Source organism: Hydra viridissima, unplaced genomic scaffold, assembly GCF_058129835.1.
Source record: "Hydra viridissima isolate aposymbiotic clone 2 unplaced genomic scaffold, HvirCarnegie_v1 scaffold_7, whole genome shotgun sequence".
NCBI lineage: Eukaryota > Metazoa > Cnidaria > Hydrozoa > Anthoathecata > Hydridae > Hydra > Hydra viridissima.
In genome coordinates, this window is record NW_028324306.1 from 1,101,811 (window position 1) to 1,114,192 (window position 12,382).

The 12,382-nt window shown below is 30.3% G+C and overlaps 1 protein-coding gene across 6 annotated transcripts; it reads left to right on the plus strand.

Annotated features, from left to right (window-relative positions):
* The first annotated feature begins 558 nt into the window (after positions 1–558).
* On the plus strand, positions 559–10,452 carry LOC145184293 (testis-expressed protein 2-like). 6 transcript variants are annotated; one of them, XM_090092022.1, is made up of 7 exons: positions 559–767; positions 3,688–3,714; positions 3,790–5,052; positions 5,199–6,406; positions 9,171–9,401; positions 10,015–10,135; positions 10,261–10,452. In XM_090092022.1, the coding sequence occupies exons 2-7, from the start codon at positions 3,700–3,702 to the stop codon at positions 10,351–10,353; spliced, it is 2,931 nt and encodes a 976-aa protein (XP_089948148.1). In that variant the 5' UTR covers positions 559–767; positions 3,688–3,699; the 3' UTR covers positions 10,354–10,452. The 6 variants fall into 6 exon arrangements, 5 of the variants coding, with proteins under 5 accessions (XP_089948148.1, XP_089948150.1, XP_089948146.1 ...); XM_090092020.1 differs by lacking the exon at positions 559–767 and adding an exon at positions 3,400–3,576; XM_090092021.1 differs by lacking the exon at positions 559–767 and adding an exon at positions 3,414–3,555.
* The last annotated feature ends 1,930 nt before the right edge of the window (positions 10,453–12,382 follow it).

The following is a 12,382-nucleotide window of genomic DNA, read 5'->3' on the forward strand; positions in this document are numbered from 1 at the left end:
TACATAACAGAATAATTTACATAACAGAATAATTTACATAACAGAATAATTTATATAACAGAATAAATTATTTCCTAGGAAAATAGAACTATGTTTTTGTAAACGCCGTTTTCGATCGACACGGAGCTGACTCAATCATATTCGCATGAACAATATTATTGAAATGTAGTAAAATAAGAAATCATCACTTTAATCTTCTGTTTTTTGTATTTGATCTTTTAGATCAAGGGAGTAATGTTCTTTCAAGTTTTTTCCCCCGTTGCTCGTTTAAGAAATAGATATTTTAAATCAGTCATCCAGGTTCTGTGTTTTTCTTTAATTTTTCTGCGTTAAAGATTAAGTATTTATAAAAATAAAGTTTTGAAGATTTTTTATGGAGAACCCATAAAAAGTAAATTCATGAAACAAAAAAAAGGTAGATGGAGAAAAATAATTAATGAAAAAAAAAATAACTTTAAAGGAATTTATATTTCATTTTTATATTAATCGGTCTTGTATAACTTACATATATAAACTTTTGTATTTATGCTTTAGATAAAAAAAAAAAAAAGATTCGACTCGCTCGTTTATTATAAGAATAATTTCGAACAGATGTTGCATTGAATGATTGTTAATTCTGTCCAAATATTTTGATTTCATTTGTTGTTTTTATGCTTTCGAGTTATCTTAAAAAAACCGAAAGTCAACGTTCTTCTGTACACAAGAAGAAGAAGAAATGAAGAAAGAGAAGTAATGAAGATGAACAAAGGAGATAAGAAAAATGAGACGTAAATTTTTTTTCTTTTAAAATTTGTGTCTAACTGATTATATAAAGAAAAAAATAAACAAATAAAGAAAAATAAAGGAAAAGGTCGCATTTTTCTATAATGATTTTGAAATAAAACCTTAGAAGAAGAAATGCTTTCTGTGGCTCGAATCACCAAAAGTTTTTTTTAAAAAACTAACCTGATTGGGTTGTTTTCTTTTTTATTTTTGTCGATTTGTTTAAATAATTTTATAAATAAGCAAAAACTTAGAGTTATTTTCTTTTATTTAGGGTTTTATAAATTTTTTAAAGATTTTCTTAAAAACTACTCACGGCCAGCGAAATGCTGTTAAAAATGGGGAGGGATCCGGGTTTCTAATTTTCTTAAAACATTAAAAGACTTTCATTGAAGCAAAGTCTTTGCAGCTTTACTTAAAACCATGTGGTAATCTTTTAGCAAAGCGGTGTAAAAAAAAATTTTTTTTTTCGTATTACACACCAATGATATATATTAACTAGATATCTAACTCGCGCTTCCGCAGTGAAGCAAATTTTTTACCAGCCAGATTTGTTTTGCCAGCCTGAAATGACGCAATGATAAATAAAAACAAAACAAAAATGAATTATTGTCAGTTTAAATAAAACGGTTACTGGCATTAAAAACTTTAAAAACTTGCTTCACTTTATCTTACGGAATTTTTGTGAATTTGGACTTTAATTAATATATAATTGTTACGCACGCGCAGTTAGACTCTCCCGCAGAGTTGTAAGATATCGTCGTTGTCACAAGCAAAACGCGTCCAAAAAAACTAAATTACAAGATATGCAAAAAAACTTTTCATATTGTAAATATCATGTAATCAGCTATAAATCTTTGTGAACTCAATAATCTTGTAACATATAATTAAGCAATCTTGAACATAATTTTTTAAATTTGGCGTTATTTTGTAAATTTTGAACATAAGTGATTTGGCTCAATTATCTTGACTTAATTGGTTCGCTGGCGACAACGACGATATACTTTGATGTTTTTATATTCGTTATTAACTTATTTAAAGTTTCTCATTTTTATTTTTAATGCTACTATAATTTTTTAAACTTTTAAATGTTTTAAATGCTATACATATGTCAATTCAAAAGACCTTGTAAAAAAGTTTTTTTCATCACTATAACCAGTAGGCCAGCGGGAGGCCCAAGACCAAATCTCTAACCCCTCCCCTCCCCCCCCCCCTCTCGATAATTCTGCTCCTATATAATATCAATTGAAAACTTTTCAAGTATATAAATCAACGCTGAAGAAAAAGCAGACCACTCTTGAACGCTTTAATAAACTTAACAGCGGCAGTGAAATTAAAATCAAGTAAATTATATAAAATTAAATGAAAGCACAATGGCAATACTGCTGAATAAAATAGCAAAAAAAATCGCTGAAAACTTAAAATACAACATTCAGAAAGAAAATTTGCTTTTTGAAAAAAATCTTTAAATAATTGAATCTTTTTCACAGTTAAAAAGCAAAAAAACATTTTACGCCGCTTAATAATGAAGGTCTTTTTTAGGTCATTGCTTCGTTTAATTAGCTGTCTTAAAACAATATGTAACTGTTAAAGTAAAAATGCGGCCCTTATTTTTAGTAAGTAAAAATGCGGCACTTATTTTTAATAAGTAAAAAATTCGGTCTCGTCATGGTGGTTTTAAATAAAGGCGTTTACGCCCTTCGCAAGAAAAAAATATTCCCTTTTTTTATTATTTGCGATGTTCCTTAGGCCCTCTCGCATCTCTAGCCTTGCTATTTCACTCGATATATTACACTCGTCATTTCCCTGCTATTCAAGCATATCAGTTTTAGGTTATCGCTTATTGAAATTGATGGGTATGGGATATAACTAAATTCAGTAGAACATTTTCCTATATGTAAATTGATACTGAAAGTGCACCTTCTTTTGAAACAACAAATGATTAAATAGCACGATTAAAGGAAACAGGCATAAAAACAAGAATGATACTGATAAATGAGTTTAAATGCCACATGAGTTTAATAAAACCATAAGCTATCACAAATCATCCGTGAGTATTAGCATCTTCACTTAAGGAGCGGGATCTGTTTAACGAAGATGATAGAGCTATATTTTTTTGAATGTAAATTGCAGATCTAACTCATCTATATCATGTAAGTGGAGTGCAGTAGTGGTGCACTCAGGATTTAAAAAAAGACCTTTTTAAAATTTAAGACACAACCATATTTGGTTAATATATACAGGCTTTTAGGTTAGGAGGAAGGTTAATGGCCAGCGGGACCATGTGGAATGGGGCTCATGATTTAGAGAGTCAAAAAATCTATACAAGAAAAAAAAAAATCCCAATATTATTAATTTTGAACTAATTATTTTTGTTATCAAATTTAACATGTAGCTATCTATTTAAGATTCTTTTAAACTAACAGCATAAGTTTTGTTAAAAACTAACAATACGTTTTTATTAGAAACTTGTAATAATAATATGCTTTCCATGAATTCATATTTAAATTTCGTAAAATATGACAGCGAGAAAAGTTAAGTCGGTGAAACTTGCAATAATTAATTTTTGTTTTGTCCGAGGCCAAACTTACTAATCTTTTTTTCTAATTTTTTTCTCTAATTTTAAGCCATAGCGGTAAAACAGTTTCTATAAACTGAGTTCGCATGTTTATCAAGCAAATGCACGTCATATCGTTTCTTTAAATTAATCATATATTTCCCCATAAAATTATGGAGCTTAAAAGATTTTAATTTTTTTTTTTCGTTTAAAGTTAACCCTTACAAACTCTATAGGTATACACCGAAACCTTAATGGTAATTTTGTTTGTTTGTATACATTCTGTAGCAAATTTTTTTTTTTTTTGCATTATTTTATTAAATTAAATACTAGCTGTGCATCATTGTTTATTAATTCTCTTTTTGTAGCTATGGATTAATATGTGCTTTATTAAGGTAAATGTAATTTTTTTATTTCTATTACTAATAGATATAATAAATCAGTTTAAGAGTTTCTTTATTGTTTTTAAGGTCATGTCAATATCAATGAGTGATCTCAAGACATCTGATGATGATGATGATGAAAATGATCATGTTCCATTGATTAATAAGCATATGCCTCTGAAAAATACTTTCAGATCTTTAGTTAATATTAATCAAGACTCAAATTATGCAGCCTATAACTCTCTGACTAAAAATGAGAGCTCTAGAAAATCAGAAACCTCTTTACAAAACTACAGAGGCCTTCCTGTTAGTAGTTTAGAAAACTTTGGGGAGGTTTCAAAATTGGTTTTAGAATCATCTTCAGCAGCAAAGTTAAATGAATATGCTCCTGATAATACTTCGACTGATAAAGAAGGGATAAAAGAAAGCGTAAAGCCTTCAACACTTTTAAATTGTACTTCATTGTCATTTGACAGTTATGAAAACTCTGTTGATACAAGTTTTATAAAATGTGAACAAATAATAAACAAGAAGGAAGAATCTACCAAAACACATTGGTTAAAAGGGCAATTGCATAACTACATATCTAAGTCTAAGGACTATTACAACAAGCGTTCATCTGTTGATGATACCGACCTAATGCATAAAGATAATCATGATGTAAATACTTCAAAAATAGCTCAAATCTCCCCAGAGTCAACCTTGCATCCTAGTGTATCTACCATGGTGACAGAGGAAAGTCACCTTCCTTTACTGGAATCTTCTCAACGAGTTCCTCAAAATGAAAAAAATTCTAAAAGTCGACTTTTTAAAAATCAAAATAGTGCTCAACTCACAGTTAATGTCAACCCAAAGACAGAAAAAATAGATAATTCAAAAACTATTAAATCTCCTCGTTTAACTCTTTCTGAGTTGTTAAGTTCTCAAAATAAAGTATTGGCGAACAGTTCAGATGTTCTGTCTCCAGATTCTTCTTTAAGCAAAGATGTATCTGTCAGTGACTTAGAAATTAATGCATTAACTGAACTTTATGTTCAAGAAGATTTGAAAGATAATTTGTATCCACGACAAACTATAGTCATGAGTTATTATCAGCTCTTTGCTGCTTCATTGTTAATGTACGGCTACATGATGTCTTTTTATTCCATATTTATAAGTGGAATATTTACTGGTGTTATCATCTCATACTTGTACTGTTGTTTTACAATTCTGAAATTATGTCCATCAGTTGACAGTATCAATGATTATCGTCATGATTTAAAAGTTCTGCTGGGAGAAAACATGAAAGTTGTTGAGGAAGTCAAAAGATTGCCTAAAGCAGAGATTCTACAAAAACCAAAAGATTTAAAAGTATATATTATCTTTTACTTCAAGTTTTTTGCTTGGTTTCTTATGTTCAATTACTTGTAGACACATACATGCACGCACACTTACACACAAATACATGCTAAAATGACAGTAAATGTATTCAGTGCATTTAAAAAAGTTATTTTTAGGGCTGGTTGCAAGTTGCAGATACATACTGTGATTACTTCATGGAAAAGTCTTCCATGAAAGATGCGTATGTTGCAATTCATGAAAACACTTTTTATATTTTTATGTGTCAATATAATATTCTAGGCAAGACAGACAAGCCTCTTGTTCGTCCCAAGAAATCTGAGAAAAAGCAAAAACCAAATGGGCAAGAGCTGACAGAAAATCAGGACCCTGCATTTTTATTTGAGCATGAATACCATTTTGATTTATCAAAATGTTCTTTTCATTTAAAACCTGATGATTTGCCTATGCGACGTCTGTGGAATAAGAAATATCCAATGAAGTTTGCAGTTCCTACTGGTGAGTTTAAAAAGCGAAAAATCAAATTAACTCTTGAAGAGCTCACTTTAAATTTACACAGTATCTTAAATGGATACCATAATGATGAGAACAGTAAGAATGATTTGATGACAAACAAAGAAGAAGAAGTATTTTACTTGTTTTTAAATACAGGCCGAGAAAAAGAAGACTGGTTTTATCGAATTCAACTCTCTGTTTTTCCTTTAAAACATCAAGTTACATGTGAGGACATACAAAATCAACGTATTTCTAATCAACCTGCAAAATCTTATCCCCATTACATGGTGGAACTAATTACTGAAAGTGAGCATCTAATGCAAAAAAATATTAATGGGAAAAAAGTTGAACCATATTTAGCATGGTTGAATGTTTTCCTTGGCAGAGCATTCTGGGATTTTTGGCATGATAATTATTGGATTGATAAGCTTCATCAAAAAATCCAATCTCGCTTAAGCAAAATCAACACTCCTCCATTTATTATGGACATAAAATTAACTGAGTTAAACTGTGGGCATAATATTCCCATCATTCACAAAGGATCTCTTCCTATTCTCGACGAGTACGGTGTGTGGTCGGATTTACAAGTATCTTACAAAGGTTCTTTTACTTTGACGCTGGAAACTCAACTCAACGTAGACTACTATGCAGGTTTAATTTCTGGTATTGTAAAAGAAAAATCGGGAAATAGTGCCACAAAAATGTCAGATATATCCAGCACCAGTGAGGCTGAAGGAGGAATAGGTGGTAGTCATTTTGATGAAAATGATAGTATTTACCATGATGAAATTCCTGATATATATTTAGATGCCTTTGATGCACCTGATTCAGGATTAGAAGCAGATAGTAGTGCAGTTATGTCAGATCCAAGGTTTGTGTTAATTTTTCTATATTTGATATATAATTCTAAATTATATTAAAACCTAGAAAATTAAGTTAGATAAAATCTCTTTAACAAGTACTTATTGAATAGGAAAACTTTTAACTAGCCGTTTTTTAGTCATGAGAAATAATTTTTTAAGAGGCTTAGAGAACTATATTTTTGATAAATGCAGAAAATAAAACAATAGCCAATCTTCATGATAATAGCTTTATTTCAAACACTTGCTTTTAATAATTGATCATTTGATTGAGGCAAATCAATTATGCAGCTGTTCGATAAATATTAGTAATAAGGTCTGGGATTTTAGTGTTCCATAATTTAAACTGAAATATACACTCTAAAATGAAAAGTAAACTTGAAAACAAAAAGAAACAAATGTTTCTAATACTCCACTTATTAAAGTAAAAATTCAGGATTTTTTTGGTGTAAAAGTATGGAACCCAAAGATTTAGATTGCATGTGTATAGAGTTTGAAAACGATTTTAAAAAAGTTCTGAAGACTTTTCGCCCAAAGAATAAAATTTACAATAATGTATTTTTACTGTTTTTTTTTTTTACTTTGCCTCTGCGAATAAAGAAATTCGAAGTGTCGAATTGAATGTGTGTAATTCGATAAGGTAGGTATTTTTTTACACGACCACATATGTTACATTTTATAGATTTCTCTAAAGCCGTTTCTTGTTTAAAATATTTATGAGGTTTGCTTTAACAAAACTGAATATTTAAGTTCAGTGCTAAATATTTTAGTATATTTGTACAACCTGGGGACTGGCATATTAACAATATTAAGATTAAAAATAGTATTAAGAATACTTGATAAGTATCAAACTGATAATTTTTATAAAACGGGCTGCAGGATGTAGTAATAATTGTTATAGCTAATATAGCAGATCTCTCGAAAGTCTTACTGATTGGAGAAGCAAGAATCATCGTAAAAGATCAAAATTCTTTCTCTTAGAAATTAAGTAGGAAGATGCGATTATTGAAGAGCAAGTGATTTGTAAATTCAGAGTTTTCAAATAAAAAATTCTTTAAATATTTTTAGGGTCACTTGACCCATCTGCTTATCTCTCCCTCCTCCTTGTTCCGATTAGTAATACATGTGTATAGAAATATTTGATCTGAAGTTTTTCTGTAAGCTAGCTAACAAGTAGTAGCATGAGTTTTGGATAAGTTTTTAGCAGTATTATTTAGTTTCACTTGAGCTTATAAAACTAAACGTTTTCTTTCCATATATAGGCATCTTAGAAACGCGGCGGCAGCTCTAAAGAAGGGGAGGCATTCTGATCACCGTCCCTCTTTTTTATTTTTATTAAAATTCTTCATCTCCAGTTGATAAGTCTATTAAATTTTTGAAACAGCAGCTAGTTTATCAAAACCCACTTAGTTTTTTATGATTGAAAGTTCAGGAGAACAGGTAATGCGGGTGAGGTGCAGGGAAAAACTAAAAAGACAAAGAAAAAGAATTCCAAACTGTAGTTTCTTTCCTTTTTCTTTTTCTCTTCCAGCGAATGGGTTAACGTTTGATGTCTTCGCCCGCTCATTTTATAGAAGAACCAACTTGTTTTCATAAAATCCCCGTCTTGGGAAATTTTAAGTTCTTGGTCATTAGCAGATTTTTTTTATGGACTGTATCATTTTGGTTTTTGATTTTTGCCTGACTAACAAAAAATTTTTTAAAGAAAAAAAAACCCAGAATACATGAAACTTTTTTTTCCTATTAAATAATTTTTATCTATTGAAAAAAACGTAATCACAAATTCTTGTGAGAAAAAAAAAATAGACTCGAAAATTTTTTCACTATCTCTTGGGACCTCGCCCAGCGGAAGGCCCAAATCTTCGCCAGTCTCCTCTCCCCCCTCCCCCCTTTCCCTAAGTCCCTCCCTCTCTCGACGAATCTGAGAATAGGCTCAAATCAAAACAAGAAACAAGTTTCTGATTCGATTTAACTAGAATTCTGAAGCTTCGCAGCGGCGTACCTTTAACCCCCGTAAAGATGAAAATAATTTAAAATTTCGTTTATCAGAGTAATTCGCTCATTAAGTTGAAATAAATTAAAATGGCTCCTCAAAAGCTCTTCAAAATTGGTTGTGATACTAGGAGTTGTTCAGCTGAAGTTAAAAAAAACTCTGAAAAATCCTAAATATTGAATAGTCAAGTGACATACTTACAGAAACGTGTCGTGAAGTTATGTAGACCCGCACATTAGGGCAAGGGGACCAAGTTTTTCTTCGGATTTTCAGAAATTTTATTTTTATATTTAAGGATGCCTTCCACTTACGGAAATCAACAAATAGCAAATAAAACTCCGTACGCAAATTTTTTTGGAGAAAAAAAACATTCCTTAGAAATTTTTCAAAAAAGACCCTAAAAGTCACAAATGAACTATTTCGAGAAAAGTTAGTTTGAAAATTTTCTGGTCTGTAGTTTAGCGATTTTTAAAAGAAATGAAATTTAAAAGGTACTTTAATTTTGGGTTCGTTAAAAAAACCGGATAAATATACCTTTTGTTTTTATTTCGAAAAATATGTATTTTATTTTTAGGACTGCGGCTTTCAATAAGCTTTAAAAAGGAAAAATAACTTTTTCTAAAAATTTAGAGCACGATCTTTCTTACCTAATGTGATGGCGCCCATGCACGTAACGTAACTAAGTTTAGATGGATTTGTTCAGGGTGAAGACTATTCATTAACCTGTATTTACAGCTCAAGACAAAGTTATTATTTTAGAAACAACTGTTATTCTGTTTTAGAACAAAAGCTTTCCTGGAAAGCAGCCCAGGTAAAAAACTAGTTGGATTGGTCTCTTGGTTAGCTAAGTCAAAGATTGCAAAGCGAGTAGCAGAGACTGAGTTTGCAAAGAAAGCCTATACCAGAGTGTGTGAGAAATTCCGCAAAATGCCTATTATACTTAAAGTTGAAATACAGAGTTTGAAAGGCAATTTAGCGGTTAATTTGCCACCTCCACCATCAAACAGGCTATGGTATGTGTGCACTATTGATTGTATTAATTTAGAAGAAATTTTTCTTTTCAGTAGTTGAATCGTTCAGTGCACAAGTTATTGAACTTCATTTTTTTAAAAATCTTAAGTTTAACCCTCCTTTTGTCCTCCATCTCTGTACCTTTACACTTTTTTTTTGTACAGCTTGCATGGAAATGTGAATAAGCGCAGCATTTCACTTTTTCTTCTGAAGTCAATCTAGGAAAAGTCATAAAATTTTCAAGTTAGAAAAAATATGTGGTGTTTTAACATAGTGGCGGGTTAAGTCAAAGCACTTGATATCGTCCATTGATACTTTTATGTTTGAAATAACTTTTCTGAATAATAAAGTTATAACAACATTAAATGACAAAATTTTTTTTAATAAAAAAAGAGTTTTTTAAAACAAAATTTACATTATTTCATCGCATTTCTCAACTTTTGTGTTTATAAGGAGTTAATCAATTTGTGCACAAAACGACTCAATTAGATTAGCATTGTTATATTATGTCAGCATTATTATGTTTTATGCGTCTTCTGCTTAGGAAAACACAAGTAAATGTGAGCTGAAGAACTGAATGTGAAATTTCTCTGTCTTTAATAGATTACTTTCTAGGTTTGGTTTTCGAGGTAACCCTGCAATCTTCATATCAGCTTCTCCGAAAGTCGGTGATAAACAAGTTCGCCTCACTTATCTTACCAGTTGGATTGAAAAGAAGTTAAAAGAAGAATTCAAGGTTTTGTGTTAATCTTACTTTATCAAGATTTTGCGAAAATAATTTTGCACTGTATCAGCATTTTTGTTTTCTTACTTTCTCTAATGACTTCTTTTTGTAATGAAGTTGTTGCTGTTGTTTTTCAGAAATATTTAGTTTTACCTGCCATGCAAGACCTTTCTATTAAACTTATGGATCATCAACTGAAAGAACTTTATCCGGACCGACCTTCCTCGTAGCATGTGCGTTCCCTTTGCAACGTAAAGAGATTTGTTGAATATAAGATATTTATTTTTTTACATACATTTAAAGTTACTAGAAATCGTATCTTCATAAAACGATTTAGAATTTTATACTATTTCCGCTTAAGGTCAATAGCTAATAGGCTTCCGAACATTCATGCAGGCGTGTTTGCTCTTTCGGCTTTTTTTCTTTACTTGATAAAAGTATAAAAAATAAAAGTAAAAAAAATAAATTCCCTTTTAGCGAATATCAAAGTATAAGCGCAGTTTTGTGAAAACGTTTGCTGAAAAAAAAGTTTTAATTCCTGTGAAATTTATAAACGTTTTTATTAGATTTTTTTTTTTTTTTTTAATGGTGGTTAAAAAATGAAAATTATAAAGGCTCTTAAAAAAAAAATTGATGCATTTCTTTTGTATAGCATGTTTAATAAAAAGATGGTACCTTATATTAAAAATAATTCTTATTAAACCTAACCGTTTTTTTTTATTCCTCAACCGCCCGAACTTTCCTGAGAAAATTTTTTAACAGTGAAGAAATCCCCTCTGTTAAAAAAAGTGTACATTTTTTTTTAATGCGATTTTTTTCAGTCCGCTGTTGTTCACAAAGAGTTAGCTTACTTTTTTAGTTTTAAGACCCTTAATTCCCTGTTTCTACCCATAATTTCAGACCCATAATTCCAAGCCTCAAAATTTGATATATCGCCCTCCTTTTTTTTTCAATCAATCCATCTCCTTTACATTGATTTGACAAGGTTGTTACAAATTTTGAATGGAACTCTTCACCAAATAGTGTATAGTTCTTGTGTTAGACTACTTAAGGACCTTATTCGGATCTTGACTAATTCTTTGTCATCTGCATAGACATTACACAAACCTATTTGATATATTTTATAGATTTAAATCTTTTAACTTAAGCTTTGGTTTTTCTATTAATAACTTCACTACTTCCGTTAGTGATTTTCTTCCGTTGGTGAAAAGCACTTGCTTCCACTTTTCCAAACGCCACGCAATGTCTTTGGTTTGTTTAGAATTATATGGCATTGATTTTTCATATTTCCTTTTGGCTTTACATACTGATACTTTCATACTTTTGCGAAAGTCGTGATGTTGTTTCTTTAAAAACATTATTGTAGTATCAATTTTTTGATACAAATACATGTAGATTGGTTCAAATACATGTAGATTAGATCATTTATCGTATTTAGCATTTGTTTTAATTTTAAATTTACCAGCAAATTGATTTGGTAAAAAATTACACAAGGCAACAAATTTTTATGAAAGTTTGGTTTGATTTATATTTTTAATGTTTCTAGATAAATTTTTGCATGCTGATTCTGAACTTATTTCTAAAACTGAATTCATTTCAGCTTTTATCTAGCTATAACGGCTGTGGAGATAAACAAACTACAATTAACATTAGAAGACCACACGGGAAAAAATGTCACATTTCGCAATTTTTAAGAAGTATAGATTTTAAAGTTTGAAAATGTCTTACCATTCCACAGATTATAGTATTTTTAACTGCTCTTTGCTGTTGACAAGTGATCTTTTAACTTGTTTGCATTGACAGATCAATATTTAATATGGTAAGAAGAAAAACGAAGGGGTTATCAAATAATATTAAAATTTGTGACGTGTGGTTTTTCCCCTGTGATCTCCATTTATTTAAATTGAATTTTAAGTTAAATTTAAATGCAAGAACATAATATAACATAAGTTAACATAACTACAGTTAAAACTTTTAAAAGTTCAGAAATATTAATTAGATGTTTTTGGCTTTTCTGAGTGGAGACCAATCATGGCTTTATCCCATCTCCCTTGGTACCACTTTTCCATTACCTATATGTTCTGGTGAAACCTTTCTCCATGTTCTTTATACACAGCACCAAGACTTTTCTGAAATTTTGTTTTGAGCATCTTCTGATGCGAACATCTGTTTTAACTCTGGTTCTTTAAACACACCAGCTAAAACTTTGATAGTTTACGAAGCATTGATCTGGTCTCCTTAAATTTTCACCACTTTGCT

What these genes read in the sequence shown, in the direction of transcription:
- LOC145184293 (XM_090092020.1), top strand. An exon ending in AAAAACCAAAAGATTTAAAA is followed by an intron (nt 5,053 to 5,198) that starts GTATATATTATC and finishes AGTTATTTTTAG; the next exon opens with GGCTGGTTGCAAGTTGCAGA. An exon ending in CCACCATCAAACAGGCTATG is followed by an intron (nt 9,402 to 10,014) that starts GTATGTGTGCAC and finishes ATTACTTTCTAG; the next exon opens with GTTTGGTTTTCGAGGTAACC.